Source organism: Ailuropoda melanoleuca, chromosome 11 (genome assembly GCF_002007445.2).
Source record: "Ailuropoda melanoleuca isolate Jingjing chromosome 11, ASM200744v2, whole genome shotgun sequence".
Classification (NCBI taxonomy): Eukaryota; Metazoa; Chordata; class Mammalia; order Carnivora; family Ursidae; genus Ailuropoda; species Ailuropoda melanoleuca.
The window spans coordinates 67803961-67822552 of NC_048228.1; the positions used below are offsets into that span (position 1 = coordinate 67803961).

The 18592-nt window shown below is 36.2% G+C and overlaps 1 protein-coding gene across 9 annotated transcripts in view; it reads left to right on the forward strand.

Annotated features, from left to right (window-relative positions):
- Nucleotides 1–18592, forward strand: part of CLOCK (clock circadian regulator) — a 141464-nt gene that overhangs the window by 51839 nt on the left and 71033 nt on the right. For 7 of the 9 annotated variants that reach the window (XM_019799809.2, XM_011225190.3, XM_034671786.1 and 4 more), the window contains 4 exons: nt 2788–2879; nt 11157–11246; nt 13636–13695; nt 17362–17510. In XM_019799809.2, coding sequence (XP_019655368.2) covers nt 11200–11246; nt 13636–13695; nt 17362–17510 — 256 coding nt within the window. In that variant the 5' untranslated portion in view covers nt 2788–2879; nt 11157–11199. Of the gene's footprint in view, nt 1–2787; nt 2880–11156; nt 11247–12132; nt 12333–13635; nt 13696–17361; nt 17511–18592 lie in introns of all 9 variants that reach the window. The other 2 variants (XM_034671784.1, XM_034671785.1) reach the window with 2 other exon arrangements.

An 18592-nucleotide genomic window follows, 5' to 3' on the forward strand; every position in this document is an offset into this window, starting at 1 on the left:
TTCGTGTATGCCTTGTTTTCCCTTACATAATTACTCTAGCTAGAATTTCCAGTACAATGTTGAATACAAGTGGTAAGAGTGGACATCCTTGCCTTGTTTCTCATCTTAGAGCGAAAGCTTTTGATTTTTCACTATTGTTCATGGTGTTAGCTGTTGGCTTCTCCTATATTGCCTTTGTTATCTTGAGAAAATTTTTATTTGTTCCTAGTTTGTTGTGTGTTTTTATCATGAAAGGGTATTGAATTTTGTCAAATGCTTGTTCTGCGTTGACATATTCATGTGATTTTTATGCTTTGTTTTGTTGAATTGCTCTGTCATGTTGATTGATTATTGTATGTTGAAACATGCACCCCGGGGATAAATCCCACTTGGTCGTGGTGTATTACCCTTTTAATATTCTCTTGGATTTGGCTTGTTCGTATTTTGTTGAGGATTTTTGCATCTATATTCATTAGAGATATTGACCTGTAGTTTTCTTTACTTGTAGTGTCTGTCTGGCTTTGGTGTCAAGGTAATGTTGGGTTCATAAAATGAGTTTGGATGTGTTCCCTCTTCAATTTTTTGGAAGCTTTTGGGAAAGATTGATGTTAGTTAATTCTTCTTTACATTTTTGGTAGAATTCTCCATTGAATCTGGTTCTGGGATTTTCTTTGTTGATAGGTTTTTGATTATTGATTCAGTATCCTTACTAGTTATATATGTGTGTTCAGATTTTTCTACTTCTTCATGATTCAGTCTTGGTAGGTTGTGTATTTCTAAGAATTTATCTATTTCTTCTAGGTTATCTAATTTGCTGGTGTCTAATTGTTCATAGTAAGTAGTCTCTTACGATTCTTTGTATTTCTCTTGTGTCAGTTGTAGTACTGCATCTTTCACTTCTGATTTGAGTTTTTTCTCCTATTTTTCTTAGGCTAGTTAAAGGTTTCTCAATTTTGTTGATCTTTTCTAAAAACTCCTTTTTGTTTTTTTCCTATTGTTTATCCTCTGTTTTGTTTACATCTGCTTTAGTCTTTATTTTCCCTTCCTTCTGCTGACTTTGGGCTTGTTTGTTCTTTTTCTGCTTCCTTGAGGTGTAAAGTTAGGGTTCATTTATGAGATTTGGTTCGTTCTTTTTTTTTTTAAACTGGATTCTATTTTATTTTTTTATGAGATTGATTTATTTATTTTTGAGAGAGCAGGGCTGGGGGAAGGGTCAGAGGGGTTAGAGAGAATCTCAAGCAGACTCCGTGCTGAGCATGGAGCTTGACGCTGGGCTTGATTTTGTGACCCTGAGATCGTAACCTGAGCCAAAACCAAGAGTCAGCCGCTTAACCATGCCACCCAAGTGTCCCCAAGATTTTTTTTTCTTTTTTAATATAGTATTTACCACTATAAACTTCCCTGTTAGTACTGCTTTTGCTGCATCTCCTAAGTTTTGATGTGTTATGTCTTTGTCTCCCAAGTATTTTCTAATTTCCCTTTTGATTTCTTCTTTGATCCACTGCTTGTGTGTGTGTGTTGTTTAATTTTCATACATTTGTGAATTTTCCAGTTCCCCTTGTGTTATCGATTACTAGTTTCATTCCATTGTTGGCAGAAAAGATAGTTGGCATGATTTCAGTCTTCTTAAATTGGTTAAGACTTATTTTGTGACCTAATATGTGATATGTCCTGGAGAATGTTCCATGTGCAGTTAAGAAGAATGTGTATTCTGCTGCTGTTGGGTAGAATGTTCTGTATATGTCTGTCAAGTTGATTTGGTCTGTAATGTTATTCGATTTGCTTGTTTCCCTTTTGGTATTCTGTCTAGATATTTTATCCTTTTTGATACTGGGGTAGTGAAATCTCTATTATTGTATTGCTATCTGTTTCACTCTTCAGTTCCATCAGTATTTGTTTCAAACCCCAGGTGTTCTGATGTTGGGTGTATATACATCTTCCTGATGAACTGACCCTTTTATCATTATATAATGTCTTTTTTTTTTTTTTTTTTTTGCCTCTTGTCAGTTTTTGACTTAAAGTTTATTTTGTTGGATATAAGTCTGGCCACTCCTGCTGTCTTTTGATTACATTTGCATAGATTATCTTTTCACTTTCATCCTCTGTATGGCTTTAAATCTAGAGTGAGTCTGTTGTAGACAGCAAATGGTTGGATCTTACTTTTTCTGATCCATTTAGCTACTCTTTTGATTGCTGACTTTAGTCCATTTACATTTAAAGTAATTACTGATAGGGAAGACTTACTGTGCCCATTTTATCTGTTTTTGACTGTCTTGTACTTTTTTGTCACTTTGTTCCTCCTGTTGTCTCTGTTTTTCTTGTTTTTGTTGTTGGGTTTTTTTGTTTTGTTTTGGTTTTGGTTTTTTTAGTGACATGCCTTTCTCATTTCCTTTTGTGTATTCTCTATAGGTGTTTTCTGTGTGCTTAACCATAGATCTTATATAAAACGTCTTACGGTTTTGACAATCTGTATTAAACTGATGGCGCTTCAGAACTCTTTTACATGTCTCTCCCTTCTGCACGTTGATATTGACATCACAAATTCCATCTTTTTATTGTATATCTTATTGTATTTTTGTAGTTTTATTTATATCTTGTGTTTTAACTTCTATACTACAATTAAGTTATTGTTTTCATTTATTCTTTAAGTTATTGTCTCGGAAATAATTTGTCAAGTTTAACATTTGTTATGTACACTTTTGTGACTAAGTTCTAAATTTTATATTTAAAAAATTACTTTAAAACTTTTTCATGATAAACTTCTATGTAAGTCGGTTAATCTAATAAATTTTTTTGTTGTTTAAACAGAATTCTGAGAGTGATGGTCAGCCATATAGAAGAATACATTGAACCTATAGTTTTCTGAAGAATCAGTTCAAAAGATCCAAAAAATACAAAAGGTAATGAAAAGGTTGTATCTTAGAGTGTACTTCCAGCAAAATATATAAATGAATCCATAAACTTATTTTGACATACTAATTTGAGGAATGTTTTATTTAAAAATTTTTCCTGTTGTTTTAATTTATTCCAAATGCTTATTGTATCAGCTATATTCAGATACTAATTTAGATACTGAAAATACAGTGATGAACAAGACAGAAATTGTCCCTGCTCTCATTAGGGTTACATTCTAAAGGGAGGGAGGACAAATAATGAACCAATGAAACATTTGTTCAATGCAGAGAATTACAATGGATAATGTAATAGAGACTGGTGACTGCTTTCATTATTGAAAGAAATAACGAAATATTTGAAAGCCCTCTTTGAAGAGGAGTATTTCAGTTAAGATCTGAATGGCAAGAATAAATGAGGGGAAGAGTATATGGAATTTAGGTTGGAGAAGAAAACTGGGAGAGGACCAAATTCTGTAAATTTGCAGAAATAAAGAGTGCTCTGTAGGAAAGTGCTCTGTAAGAAGTGCTTTCTCTCTAAGAAAGTCAAGTGTTATCTTTTGCTGTATAATATTTTAGCTACCTGTAAGATCTGTAGAAATATCAAAGGTAGTTGGATATAAGACTCCGAAGTTGAGAATCTGGTCTAGGGGTGTGGATTTGTGATTTATTGGCATAGAGAGATACTTACAGGAGTATGTGTGGATGAAATTATCTAAGAAGTGTACATAGATTGAGAAGGATTTAGCCTTAGGACATGCCAGTATTAATCAGAGGAGAAGGAATAGCCAGTGAGGGGCGCCTGGGTGGCTTAGTCATTAAGTGTCTGCCTTTGGCTCAGGGCGTGATCCCAGGGTCCTGGGTTCGAGCCCCACATCAGGCTCCTCTGCTGGGAGCCTGCTTCTTCCTCTCCCACTCCCCCTGTGTTGTGTTCCCTCTCTCACTGTGTTCCCTCTCACTGGCTGTCTCTCTCTCTCTGTCAAATAAGTAAATAAATAAAATCTTAAAAAAAAAAAAAGGAATAGCCAATGAAATGGGTGAAAAATCAGGAAAGTGTTCTGTCACAGAAGGGAAAAAAGAATAGTAGTAAATGCAGAAGTGATCATTTACATCATATGCTACTAAGAGGTAAAATAGTAAAGCAGCCATCAGATTTGGCAACATGAATGTCTTTTATAACTCTAATAATAGTGAACAATCTCAGTGGGAGTGAGTGAGGGTGAAAGCCTGATTAAAATTGACGAGAGAATGGGGAATTTCCAGTTAAAGATGGCAAAAAATGCAATTAAGTTCTATTTTTTTTTTTTAAGATTTTATTTATTTATTTGACAGAGATAGAGACAGCCAGCGAGAGAGGGAACACAAGCAGGGGGAGGGGGAGAGGANAGAGGAAGAAGCAGGCTCATAGCGGAGGAGCCTGATGTGGGGCTCGCTCCCATAACGCTGGGATCACGCCCTGAGCCGAAGCAGACGCTTAACCGCTGTGCCACCCAGGCGCCCCAAGTTCTATTTCTTCTTGAAACTCCACTAAAGCTAAAGTAGAAGGATTTTTTTTTTTTTTTAAGCAAAAGACATAACTTCACAAGAACAAAGAGAAGGGGAGAAGAAATAATTACAACAAAATTTTGGGAGCTGAAGTGTGATATCTGCCTTATGGATCTTAGAACCCTGAGCCAGCTGTGAGAATGATGAGAAAGAAACTTTATGGCACTTTATAGAACCTCTAAAATGTCAGGAATCGAGAGCACGCTTTACTTCTGCAAAGGAGTAAGAGTGGGATTAAACACAGGCTGATTTCTTGCCAGTCTAAGAGATCATTATATTTCATAGATCCTTTTCTTCACCTTGGAATTCCAGGTGACTACCCCTTCCCTATCTTAGCAGAAGGCTAAAGCTTTATTTTCTAGCAAGGATAAAATAGAGATGCACCAAACATGGTTGAGAATGGGAATATCATATTGAAAATAGGGGGATTAAGGACCCAGTCTACCAGATTTTTATAGTNAATACGTGCCCTCCCTACTACCCATCACCAGGCTATCCCCTTCCCCCACCCCCTCCCCTCTGAAGTCCTCAGTTTGCCTCTCACAGTCCATAGTCTCTCATGTTTCATCAGATTTTTATAGTTTTCAGTCAGTAGTTTAGAAGATTCTTTTCTGGAAATTGTAACCAGCCTAAGAGAAAAGAGCTGAAGATAACAGACTTAAAGAATTTCCCCCAAAGAAATATTCCAACCTGATATCCCTGCAATAAAGTTCATAGTCGGCAAGCCCTATCATGCAGAGCTTCAGTGATCGTTTTAGACCTCACCTTTAAATGAGCCTGGTGGCCAGAGATGATTAAACATTTTAAGAAAGCCTCTTAATGTGAGAGCCAGATAACCATGCCAAAAGAAAATACCAAGTTAGGGGAAATGGAAACCAGGCAGGCAGGTAAAAATTGAAACACAAAACTATTGTTTAATAGTTTCAGAGAGGTAAGAGGAGATGCTAAATCCATGAAGCATGAAAGAAAAACAATTAAATTAGAAATGAAAAAATTCAGTGGAAGAGTGGAAAAGTAAAACTGAGATTTTGAGAGTAAAGCAAAGTTAAATGGGAAAGAAAAAAATAAGAAAATTGGAGGAACCATCAGAATCTCCAGTATTGAAATAACAGGAATTCCAGAAAGGGAGAAAAGAGGGAAATAGGAGAAATAAATAATGGAGAATGATTCACCAAACTGTCTACAATTAGAGGACTTAAGTTTACAAGTAGAAAGAGCCTATGGTGCGACAGTTATGAATGTGGAAATAAGTCCAAAATAGGACATATCACTTAAATTTTGAAACATAGGGAAGCTTCTGGAATAAGAGAAATAGGTCACATGTAAAGATCAGTAATCAGAAAGGCTTTGGGCTTCTTGAGAATATTCTGGAAACTAGAACACAATGGCGCCTTCTTAATTCTGAGGGAAAACTTATTTCCAATCCAGTATTCATTATGGAACTAAACTGTTGATTAAGTATAGACTAATGAAAATTTCAGACTTGTGATGTCTAAAAATACTTATCTGCCATGTCCCCCTTCTTGGGCAGTTATTGTAAGAGGTACTGAACACAAAGAAGTAAACTAAAAGAGAGAGGAAGCCATAAGATAGAAGAAACAGAAAACACATCTTAAGTAGAAACCCAGGAAATCACCAGGAAGATTGTGAATAGTGATCCCAAGATGGTCACTGGTTGCTGGTTATAGAGCGCATCCCGGCCCAACAGGAATAGGTCAGAAGGTACCAAGATAAATAGCTGTGAGATTAGATTGGTAGAATGTGTAATGTGTTTGAAGATATGGGCTGAATTGGTGATAAGTCTATGGAAAAGTAAATCAATAATAAAACAATGATTAACTTTGGGGAAAATTATTTAGAAAGGGGAGGCAATTGTAGTATGCTGTATGGCTCAGCTGAGAATTGCATTTAAAGAAGTCATCATAATGTTAACTCTGAATATATTACCACCTAGCCAGAATTACGATACTGGGAATTTGGACAAGTATGCAGTATGAGGTAAGGATAGGGAGTCAAAGAGAACTAAATTCCTATTTTTCTTAGTGGAATTCAGTAGATTATGCCTGAAAAATAAGACTCTCTTGAAAGCAAAAGGAGACATTTTAATTTACACTTAATTACATTGGGACAACTTGAATAAATTAGGCCTGTGTAGTCACCCTACCTAAAACTGAAGGAATCAAGAATTCTTGTAACAAAATAAAGGATATTGGAGTGTTAACTACCAGAAGAAACAGTTCAAGAGGTGAAAGTGGTGGAAAGTGGGAAATGGGGATCAGAGGACAGAGGACTTATGATTTTTGATAAGTCTTGTAAAACTTTGTGGACACTTTAGACTTTGAACATGTATATATTGGTGAAAATAAACACTAAATTTGAAAGGAAGAGAAGGAATGGAATTAAAGATACTGAAACAGCAATTGTACTCTGCCATGCAGTTCCCTGTGAGAGGGAGCAGAAAGAAGAGGCAGTACCTGAAGGGGGTTGGTGGGTCAAGGGTTGTTTTTGTTTTGTTTTTTAAGGTAAAATACTAAAATGTTGGTCAGAAAAATCCAGTTATCAAGAGAGGAATTCGTGATGTAGGAATGGAAAGCCTTGAGAGGTGCCCGCATGGGACTCAGAGGACTAGTATCATGTCATTAGATACTGCACAGTTTATTTTTAATATAGAATGTGTTGTTTTATGTATAAGGGTTCTTTTCCAAAGATGGATTTCCAGGCACTGAAATTTTCTGTTAATTATGTTTAATGTTGCATGCTGAATTAAAAACATATCTGCTTCTGTATTTGGGAAAGTTTGAATGTTTTACAAAGTTTCTTTAGTTATTAATATCTCCCCATTTCATAAATTTTTTTATATATGTATATGTCTCTTAAAGATTTTATTTATTTGTCAGAGAGAGAGCACACAAGCAGAGGGAGTAGCAGGCTCCCTGGTGAGCAGGGAACCCCATGGGGGACTCCTGGGATCATGACTTGAGCCAAAGGCAGGTGCTTAACCGACTCAGCCACCCAGGCATCCCTCATAAATAATTTTGAAAGCTTGTTTTTAAAATGATATTGATACAAGACTTCTGCCGTCCTTGGCCTTTATCATCATAAAATAGTAATATCACTGGAAAGCTGGGAAGTCATCACTGAGTGACTTTGAGCCGAAGTTGTTTATGTGAAGGAGCGGTGGATTCCTAGCTGAAACTTGATCTTTGGTAATTTAATTTGTGAACTTTGGATTCACTGATCCTTTCAAAGACATTATTGCATATCATGCTGGACTAGTAATGTCAATATTTAAGAAAGAAGATTTTTTTTTTTTTAAAGATTTTATTTATTTATTTGACATAGACAGCCAGCGAGAGAGGGAACACAGCAGGGGGAGTGGGAGAGGAAGAAGCAGGCTCACAGCAGAGGAACCTGATGTGGGGCTCGATCCCAGAACGCCGGGATCACGCCCTGAGCCGAAGGCAGATGCTTAACCGCTGTGCCACCCAGGCGCCCCTAGAAAGAAGATTTTTAAAGACTGTATGTATGTATGTTGTATTCGAGAAAGAGAGAGGGAAGGAGAGCGAGCGAGCCTGTGCATGAGCAGGGGGAACGGCAGAGGGACAAGCAGACTCCGTGCTGAGCGTGGATTCCTGTGTGGGGCTCCATGCCACAACCCTGAGATCATTACCTGAGCCAAAATCAAGAGTTGGATGCTCAACCAACTGAGCCACCTAGGCACCCCAAGAAAAAAGACTTTTAATAATAAAATTTGATCTGTATTAGATTATATACTTGAAATTCCTTGCTGTGTGTAGGGACATTGCTTATTTTTTAAAACTGAACCCTTAGAATCCATAGCATGGGAAGTGTGACTCTGGGTAGTTTTTTGGTACTGAAAATGTGAAGCCTAACAAGACCAAACAAGACCTTTTGGGTGTTCCCCCATTACCATTGTGTTTTGATAAAAATAATTTGGCACCATTTAAAGAAGTTAAGAGGAATCTTCTCACAGTTGTCTCTAGAATACTTAGTTCTAAGGGCCTATTTCACTTCTTCCCTTCCCTTTCCCTTAAATATATCCTGTCAGTTGACTAGAATGGGAGAATAAAGATCTTGGACTAGACTGTTAGAGAAACATAGTCATATGTTGTTCAGTTAGCAAAATAAATGTGTGGAAGCATATTGTTAACAACGTTAGTAAAATAGCATAATAAAGCATCGGCCTGTATCTCCTAAACCATTTTGGGTTCAGTTAGGATGGCCCTTCCTATAGTCTAAGCCCTAATTCTTGGGGGTCTTGTTTCCCCCCCCTCCTAGTTTGCCCTATTTTCTACCTTTTGATAATTAAGGAAGCATACATTTGGTGCCACATAAGGCTTAGGTCTGGCCTTTCAACTTTAAAGTTGAAACTGTTCTTTTTTGATTCACCCAACTTGGCTGTTACCTTTACACTGGTCTTTTTGTTCTAGTGATAGAACCAGCCTCTGTTATTACTGTGATGATAGGTATGTCTCTTAGACCAGAGGGTTGTGCTTAAGTCATCTTTAAAGTCTCTTCTAACTCTCAAATTGTGTAATTCCATGTTCCATCTGCTGATGTTGACCCAGACACTTAAAGCCAGTATTTTATCTAGTGTTAGTTCTTTTTACTTTTACCCCTGACTCCCCACTCATTTTCTTTTAAGAGCTCTTAGCCCTTTGCAATGTCACTTCTATAGCCATAACCACAGGGGCACTGCAGCATCATTGAGCAAGGACCATTTGTTTGCTCCTGTACATTTGAAAACAGTGCTAGAATAGTTCAGAATCCCATGTTCTTAAGACAACTTTCATCTGTTCTCAGTTAGTTAGAATTCCACATTAATTTACACTATTTTCTAAATTTTAAATAAAAGATATAATACTTAAGGTAGAATTTCTCATGCCTCAAAACTGTTAGAGTTTTTATTAGCATTAAGGTGGTTGTTCAGTATTTAATTCACGACTATAGGATATAAGTATTTTGTGTGAATAAAACCTGCCTTACACTTTAGAAAACCTATAGAATATAGGATGACAAATTTTTGGCTTACGATTCTTTTAAAGTAGTAAATCTTAATTCCTTCAATGTGGGTATGAAACTCTTTATAATAAGGCCCTTCCCTCCCTTTTCTCTTTCATTCATTCATTCATTTTATTTTATTTTATTTTTAAGTGATCTCTACACCTAGCATGGGGCTTGAACCTACAACCGTGAGCTTGAGTTGGATGTAGTACTGACTGAGCCACCCAGGAACACCTCAATAAGGCTCTTTTCTACCCGTCTTGCCTTCACGCTTCTATTCACTCTTATTCTCATTTTATTCTCTAGTAATTAAACTTTAAGTTGTAACGTGACTAGATTTTTCTCTAAAGAAAATGCTAAACCTCTTAGGTTTCTTAAATAGGATGCTCCCTCGTCTCATAAAGACCTGTGCCTTTGCAAATTGCCATTCTTGTGGCTTCGCATCCTTTCAGATACTACTTTTTCTTGTCCTCTAGTCTATTATTTCTCATACTCAAGTGGTCATACAAATTAAATGGGGACTTTGTTAAAATGTAGATTCTGATTCAGTAGGACTTTTAACAAGGTCTCAGATGATGCCAGCGCTGATGGTCTCTGCACCATATTTTTATTAACAATCTAGACTACTTACAAACTCATTGTCATCAAGAATATTTCCTCTGACTCCTCTCTATATACCGTCATTATCCTTTTTATTATTATTGTTTAGATATCTGTGTCCCTATTCAATTGCAGATTTTTGCCTGCAGGGACTGTGTCTTTTATCCTTGTATCCCTAAAGCTTAGCCTACTATTTAATAGAAAGTAGGCTTTCAACAGATGTTTGTTGTTGATTAGATTTTTTAAAGTATAGTTGACATACAGTGTTATATTAGTTTCAGGTATAAACAGTGATTGAACAGTTTTGTACATTATACATGCTCACCATGATAGGTGTAGTTACCATCTGTCACCATACAATGTTATTACAGTATTATTGGTTATATTCCCTATGCTGTACTTTTTATGCCCATGACTTATTTATTTTGTAACTGGCAGTTTGCGCACCTTAGTTCCCTTCACCTAGCTCAGTTATCCCCCCACTCCTCTCCCCTTTGGCAACTACCAGTTTATTCTTTGTATTTATGTGTCTGTTTCTGTTTTGTTTTGTGTTTTAGATTTCACATACAAGTGAAGTCATATGGAATTTGTCTGACTTATGTCAGCCAGCATAGGTTCATCCATGTTGTCAAGATTCGCAAGATTTCATTCCTTTTTTATGGCTGAATAATATTCCACTGTACACCCCCCCCACACACACCCACACACCACATCTTCTTTATCCATTCATCTATATTGATGGGCACCTAGATTGTTTCCATATCTTGGCTGTTGTAAATACTGATGTGTGAACATAGGGGTGTACATATCTTTTTGAATTATAGCCTATTCACAGTTTACATACTCTATGTATACTAAATATTTAGAGTAGACTATTTTATTACTTTTTTAATAGAAAATGAATCCTCAGTTTTTCCCCCCGTGTTCCTTTTTTAGAAGGAAACCTCACATGTGTCCTAGCTAAAGGTATTTGCTTGAAAATAATGTTTCAGCCTTGGGTACAAACCAAAACATTTGAATTCTCTATGATAAAATACAGTGTTTCTCAACATTACTATGTTTGTAGAAATAAATTTTTTGAAAACTAATGACTGTTTATTTTTCCTTCCACCCAAGGAGAAGTACAAATGTCTACCACAAGACGAAAACGTAATATGTTATGTTGTTTACCGTAAGCTGTAGTAAAATGAGCTCAATTGTTGACAGGTATGTTTTTAGAGACTCTTTATTTTGAATCCTATAAGGCTATTTTAAAATTTATTTTTAGAGTAGTGGTCTGTATTAAACTAATAAAAAGAGTTTCATGTTTAAACACAATTCCTGCTATATTCAATTCATATCGAGCAAACAGACATACTGATACTGTCTGTAGCCAAAGTCAGTAGCGCATGGTTTGTGTCCTAAACAGATCTTGAACTGTAATTTTGAGTGTTTGGTCTGAGCTACTCTGAAAGAAATTGTGACAGTGGCAGATGTTTCCTTGGCATCTTATAGAATCTTCCATCTCCTTAGGTCTTATTCTTTTTCTCCTTAATCTGTTGGTGCTAATGCCATCCCTTTAAGCATTTTAGCATTTGTAATTGATAAATGGTAACTATAGTTAGGATTTTGTTAGTTAAAATTATAGTCTTTAAATCATATTCTTACGAGGAGGATAAACCTTGTTTCTTTGATTTTAAGACTTTCTGTTTGTTTGTTTACATTTTAACACCTCTGACACTGAGATTCATCTTACAATTGTCTTATTGTAGTTTAATTGGTAGCATTTTTTTTTCATCTTGGTGGTATATAAAATACTGATAAGTCTTTATAAAGATCAATGGTGTTTTTAATTTGATGAAATATAGTAACATTTTAAGCTCTTACTCTTTGTCAGCTTTTTGTTGTCGAGTACTTTTTATATGTTACCTCATTTAACCTCACAATAATGCCATGAGATTTTACAGCTAAGGAAACGATAGGTCAGGGAGGTTGAATAACTTGTTTAAGGTCACATAGTTAAGTGCTTAGCTGGAATTATGACCTGTGTTGGTCTGCCTGACACTAAAGTTCCTGTATTTTTATTATAGTGTACTGTGTGATTCTTCCATAGGGGATTCTTTAAGAGTTTTGTAGCTAGAGTTGTATACAGAAGTGACCTTTGACGTCTGGGGCCAGCCTGTCTCCTTTTCCTGTGAGATAAACAGTGAAGATATATACTCTACCAGAACTTAAGACCTAAGGGGCAAGGAGTTTCCTTAGAGAGGCCTGCCTGCAGCACTGCCATAGATTTGGGCTATGCCATATTTTCAGGTGGGCTCTGTGTGTAGTTGTCTCCTCAGAAGGGATGTTCCTTCAGTGCTCCTAAGAGATTAAATATGATTGTGGTATTATGCTTCTTGATGATTGCCAATACCCATTCTAGACAATATGACATCTAGAGATAACATCCGTGTTCAGACAGAAGCAGTGATTCTTAATACGAGTTCATTATCTCTGGGAATATCATGAAAATTATGGACTCTCTCCTCAGTAACATATACGTACAAAAGTTTTCATAAATTGCAGTTCACGCACGGAACCCCGAAAGTCCAGACATGGAGCTCTATGATACATGATTTGCAGATGCTCTCAACAGTGGGTCCAACAGGCACTATATGTGCCTTTACAGGCCACAGAAGGGTGTGGTTAAAGTAGTGACCAGTGAATTCATGTATAGCTCATATGAAATTATTTAATATTGCTACTTAGGTTAAGGAGTTAGCTACCAGTGCTCTTGATTTCATTTGTTAGAGTGCTGTTCCCCTAGATCTTCCCATAACCAGTCCCTTCTTGTCACTTAGGTCTCAACTTAAATGTCCGCACCTCAGCAGGTCCTTCCCTAACCTCTCAGATTAAAGTAAGATTGCAGTAACTAAAAAATCACCGCTTTTTAAAAAAATATAAAACTTATCATCATATATTCCCTTCTTGATTTATTTCGTTCTACCAGATAATAAGTTGTAGGAGAGCAGGGATTTCTGTGTCTGATTAACTGCTTTAATGCTCTATAATCATGTCCAGAACAGAGCCTGGCACATGAGTATTAATATTTATCAAATGAATCAGTAATGAATGAAATGTATTAATATAAGTTAAATGCTAGATACTGTGGTGTTTATTAGTGATTTGTGGTTTTATAACATGAATGTCTCAAAATAAATATTTTAAGCTATGCTATTATAATTAAAAATAATTTCAAATGAATCATTTTATGTAATGGCAAATACACTGACTTTCTGTAGTTTTCATTGATTACTAACAGTTTGAAACAAGGTATTAACCTCTGATTAAGTTAAATTCGGGTTTAGCCTGTCATATATATAGTACATAAGTAGTTTAAAAATTCACATTTGTGATAAACTTTTAAAAAATGTAATTCAACATGGATAAACTTTAATGTTCTAATACTTGTTAGAAAACAGGTTAGCAGTTAATTGAATTAGAATTTGTACAATCCTTTAACTCTACAGAAATCCTAGGATATAACTGATTTGATTCAGATGTCATTTTGGAATTGCTGTTGTTTAATGAGTTTGCTCTTATTTTCTCTATCCACTTTTCTTTTTTCTTTTAGAGAAGATGGTAGTATTTTTGATGGGTTGGTGGAAGAAGATGACAAGGACAAAGCAAAAAGGTAGTTCACCTTAAGATGTAAAATAGTAAATAAATGAGTAAGTAAATGTAAAAGTAAATAAATAGTAAATTAGTGATTTCCCAAAGCTGTCTGCCTTAAGAACTTAGATATATTAGCAAAGTGGAAAAGCTTAGAATATCAGTATGCAGTTTATAATTTAAGTAAAATTATCCTGTAAAAGTGCTCCACTCATCATATCATATTATGAGTGTATAATATCTATAAGATATCACTAAAGATGTTAACTTTCATCACTCAGCTAAGGTAGGGCTTGCTAGATTCACCATTATAGTTACTCTTTTCCCCTTTGGTAGCGAGTTATTAAGTGTAGCCTACCTTCAGAGTAGGGATGGAGGGAATTAAGCTCCACCTTCCATAGGAGGGGATACCTACACACGTTTGGAATACTTCTGTAAAAACATTGTTTCCCATTTTTTTATGTCTGTCTGGACTCATGTGTTTATTTTATATTTTAGGTTATATACTCCAGTGCTATTTTATTTTATTGCTCAAATTGTTTCAGCTTTGGTGATTGGGAGTTCTTTCAGGGTAGGCCCCTGTGATCTCCACATGCCTCCATTCTCCTAATAGAAGGGAAAGTAGACAATGGGGAAAGGGAGGGAAAAATTGTTGGAGAGGTATCCTCAAGTAGGTGAGGGAATGGAATCTACAGCCGAGGTGGTATTGATGGGGGCTTCTACCTTAAATAGGAGCGTTGGCAGTTAATTATAGTATCAGGAGGGGGAGGGTCCAGGTAGCATTATAGCAAAGTTTGTAGTCCCTCAGAGTGAGTAGTAAACACTTTCTGGGGTTTTGTTTTTTTTTCCAGCTGTGTTGAACTATGTGGACACTTAGACAAGGGTAGAGGTTGTTGTATTATACACAGATACAAAAGATAAGCATGTAATAAGTAATAGTTCTTACATGTCTGTATTTAGCAAAAAAAGAGGGGGGGAGGGTACTGGGATATGAAAAATACAATAACCAGGTAAGTTGCTGTATACTTTAATGAATGATTAAAATATATCTAAGAAGAAGATTTTGAGGAAAACTATACAACGTATTCAAGGAAATAAAAAGACCTGGATTTGAAGCTAAAAATATATAGGACAACCCCTTATCCCTTAACCTCAATCTGGTGAAGGAAAGTTCTTCAGTCTTGCCTGAATGAAGAGGTAGAACTGTAAGGAATTGACTTGGATAGTCTTAAAGGCCAAGTTTATAGATGGATAAGGTAAGCTAAGGGTGTTCTGTTTTTGAAGACTCTGAAAGTTTGATAATGTTTTTAGGGAACCAGAAATACTATGGCTCTGGAAGACACTGAAGAAAGAGAAAGAACCTCACTATACTGTCAGAATTAAGGAGGACCACACTGAACTCTGACTAAAACGATGAGTTCAGGTACCTTAGTGTTGAACCAAGAACAAAGGGAGTTTTATACCCACCCTCAAAATGAAACATCTGTGGCCTGTTCTCAGTGAAGTCATCACAAGGGCTGAGAAGTTCCAGCCTAAATGTAATATGAAGTGAAGTTTGCTTAGTGGTTGTGATCCAGTGATAGAGTTGGCAATATGTGAATTCCGTATGTTTTCTTCCCTGGAATAAAAGTGGTTGATTGGAATTACTCCTTCTTGTTAGCTGAATGGCACCGGGCATGTTCTCCTCTGTGCCTGAGTTGTCACCTGTAAAATGCAAAGTGGTAAGAAAGTCTACCTCATAGGAGTAAATGAGATGTCGTCAGTGCTTGTAGTAGTGCCTGGCACATAAGTATGCAGTGAATATTGGCGTTTATTTTTATCCCAGTTCATGTGTTCAGATACTCCATACGTGCTAATTCTCAAATGCTTATTTCTTACTCTTTTCTAAAGGACTATAACTAGATCTGTATATCTTTTAAAATGTGAAATAGGCAGTTTCATCCTATCTAAATTTTCTCCAAACTATCTGTCCACCAAAACCAGTATCACATGTTATTATTTCACATTAATATGCAGCATTGTCAGTAACTTGGGAATCCTCTTAGGTTTCTCTTTTGCTTCCCACTGCAAACCAGGTCTGATTTACCTAGAATGGATAGTTCTGCCTCTTAACCCTCAAACCCACATTACTCCGTTAACACTGCCACTGCCATGACTTATAGGCTAGGATGCTGCACTTGCCTCCTAAATGGTCATCGGGTGTCCGGGCTTGTTTGCCACACAGTAAGTTTTCAAGAATATTTGCTAAATGAATTTGTTTCACCAAGCATTGATCCTTTCATCACTCTGATGCCAGAATGGTCTCGTTAACAAGCAGTTCTGTTCCCATCATTTCGTTGCTTTAAAACAGTTCAGTGCCTTTCCATGACTTTCAGGAGTAAATTAAAATCCTTTTATGTAACATAAAGACTTCATGATTTTTTCCAGCATTTATCCCCCCCACCCCCAGCTCTGGCATACTGGGGCACAGAAAGCCTATTCATTGGCCATGTTAGCCAGATTGAACTACTCGTGACAGGTTTTCGTTCCTGTACAAGTTACCTGTACTTGCAATGCCTTGCATACACTCCACTACCATCCTTTTCTCACTCAGCCTTCGTAACTCACTTTAGTACATGAGGATGCCATCTCCGGTTCCTCTGAATTTCCATAGGAATTAGATAAATTTCTTGAAAGAGCTTGTCTTTTCCCAGTATCCCTAGCCTTAATTAGCACAGTCTCTATTATTATAGCAGGCACTCACTGTTTGTTGATGCAGTCATTTTAATATCTATTATGTTTCTTAGGAGGTTTGAACCATTGTAATTTTTCCTGGTACTAATATAGAATAAATGCTTCTTTGGTACCGAAAAACAAAAAATAAATAAAATTATCCCCTGACCTTTTGGGAAATGAGTATACTTTGCTTAAACAAAAACTGAATTAGAAAATCTAACTTCACAAAATAGACAATTAGAGGTAGTATAGAATGATTAATTGCTATGTAAATAATTGCACTTAGGTGTCTGAAGGTCTTGGTGCCACTCGATAATTGTTTGGCTGCTTCACATACAACAGTACTAATTATTCATTTGACACACATATTTTGAGTGCTTACTCTTTGTTAGTTGTTACCCTTAAGTGCTTAGATGAAAAAATTGGGGCTGTGTTATCAAAGTGTAGACAGCCTAATGGAGAGAGAGAGAGAGATGCAAGCAAATGGTTTATAGCTCTGTGCTGGAGCCTGGCATATGGGAATAAAGAGGAAGACTACATGGATAAGCCTGAGGGTAGAGAGATTTTCATTTTTAGATTTGTTTGTAATTTAAAACTTGAGATGGATAACTTTCTCCTACCTAGGAATCTTGAATAATTTGTATTTACACATTATATGCACTTCCACAAATGTATCTCAGTAATATTCATAATAACCTAAAACCTGAGATTTGAATGAGGTTTGTCTTATTGGCATTTTCCTAAGAACATGTTTGCCAGATGCTTAATATGTAAGTTCTTCAGTGATAAACTGAGAAGAAAATTATTGCCCCAATTAATTGTGCATTGTTGGTAACCTGTGGCTAAATACTTATTACCACCTATATTGATGGAAGTACATGGTGTGTAGTTATGTCTAATGTGAGCATTGTATTAAACTGTGTGTGTAATCAAATGGATTGTTTGAAAGCTGCTTAATTTTTTTTTTCATCAGAGTATCTAGAAACAAATCTGAAAAGAAACGTAGAGATCAATTTAATGTTCTCATTAAAGAACTGGGATCCATGCTTCCTGGTAATGCTAGGAAGATGGACAAGTCTACTGTTCTGCAGAAGAGCATTGATTTTTTACGAAAGCATAAAGGTAAAATTTTAACTTTATAAGATGGATTTTTTTTAATAACGTAGTCTCCCTTAAAGCATAATGTGATAGAATCTTAACAGTGATTCTTAAAATTGGATGCTTCCTCACCTTTTTTTGAGAGAAAGAAATCAATTGCCTTTTTAAAGGTTTCCCGGTATGTTCTTTATTTCATTCAACAAACATTTATTTACTGCCTGCTATATCCTAGATTCTTGGGGTGCAGAGTAGCAATCCTGGCCCTCAGTTAACTCAAGCCAAGGAAAACAAATATGTAAACAGCTAATTGACAGTGCAGATATCTATGGTGTTTGTAAACCATAACTTGCCCTGAGAACACAGAGGAGGAAAAAAAATGTGTCAGGAAAGCCTTAAAAATAGTTGGTTTTTCAGCTGAGTCTTCCTTTTAGATTAAGTAAGGAGAACAGCATTTCACCTGGAGGAAATAGGAAATATGTGTGCAGAAGCAGAGAAGCAGGGTTCAGTGTAATTGGAGCATAGTTGAGTTGAAAAATTATGGGTATATTTCAAAGAAAGGTAAGAACCACATCATGAGGGCCTTGTATGCCATTTTAAAGGATGATTTCAGTCTATGTCTAGGAAATAAATACTGTTTCTAAAATAAAGTGGTTATTAGTCGAAGAAAATCATTTTGACTAAATGAGTCATGAAAAAGTTAAAGAACATAGAATATTTTGGTAACAGAGATAATAGATGAAAAACTTGTAGAAGGATATTTCCTTTTCCAGATGCAAATGAAACCACAGAACTTCTCAAAAGGAGAATTTGTAACTAGTACTTTTATTCACTCCCCCAGGGCTCGCTCAGTCATGCATTACCAGGCTGGTTTATGCTCCACCACTCTTTGAAATTATTTTTGTTAATTTCACAAATGCCAGCAGCCCCACCTGTTCTGCTGCCAATCGAGTGATAGAGTAGCGTTTTCTTACACCTAATGCACTGGGAATTTTTTTTAGAAGATTAATTTACTTATTAGAGAGCGTGAGTGGGGGAGGCGCAGAGGGAGAGCGAGAGAGAATCCCAAGCAGGCTCCAGTGCTTAGCGTGGAGCCAAATACGGGGCTT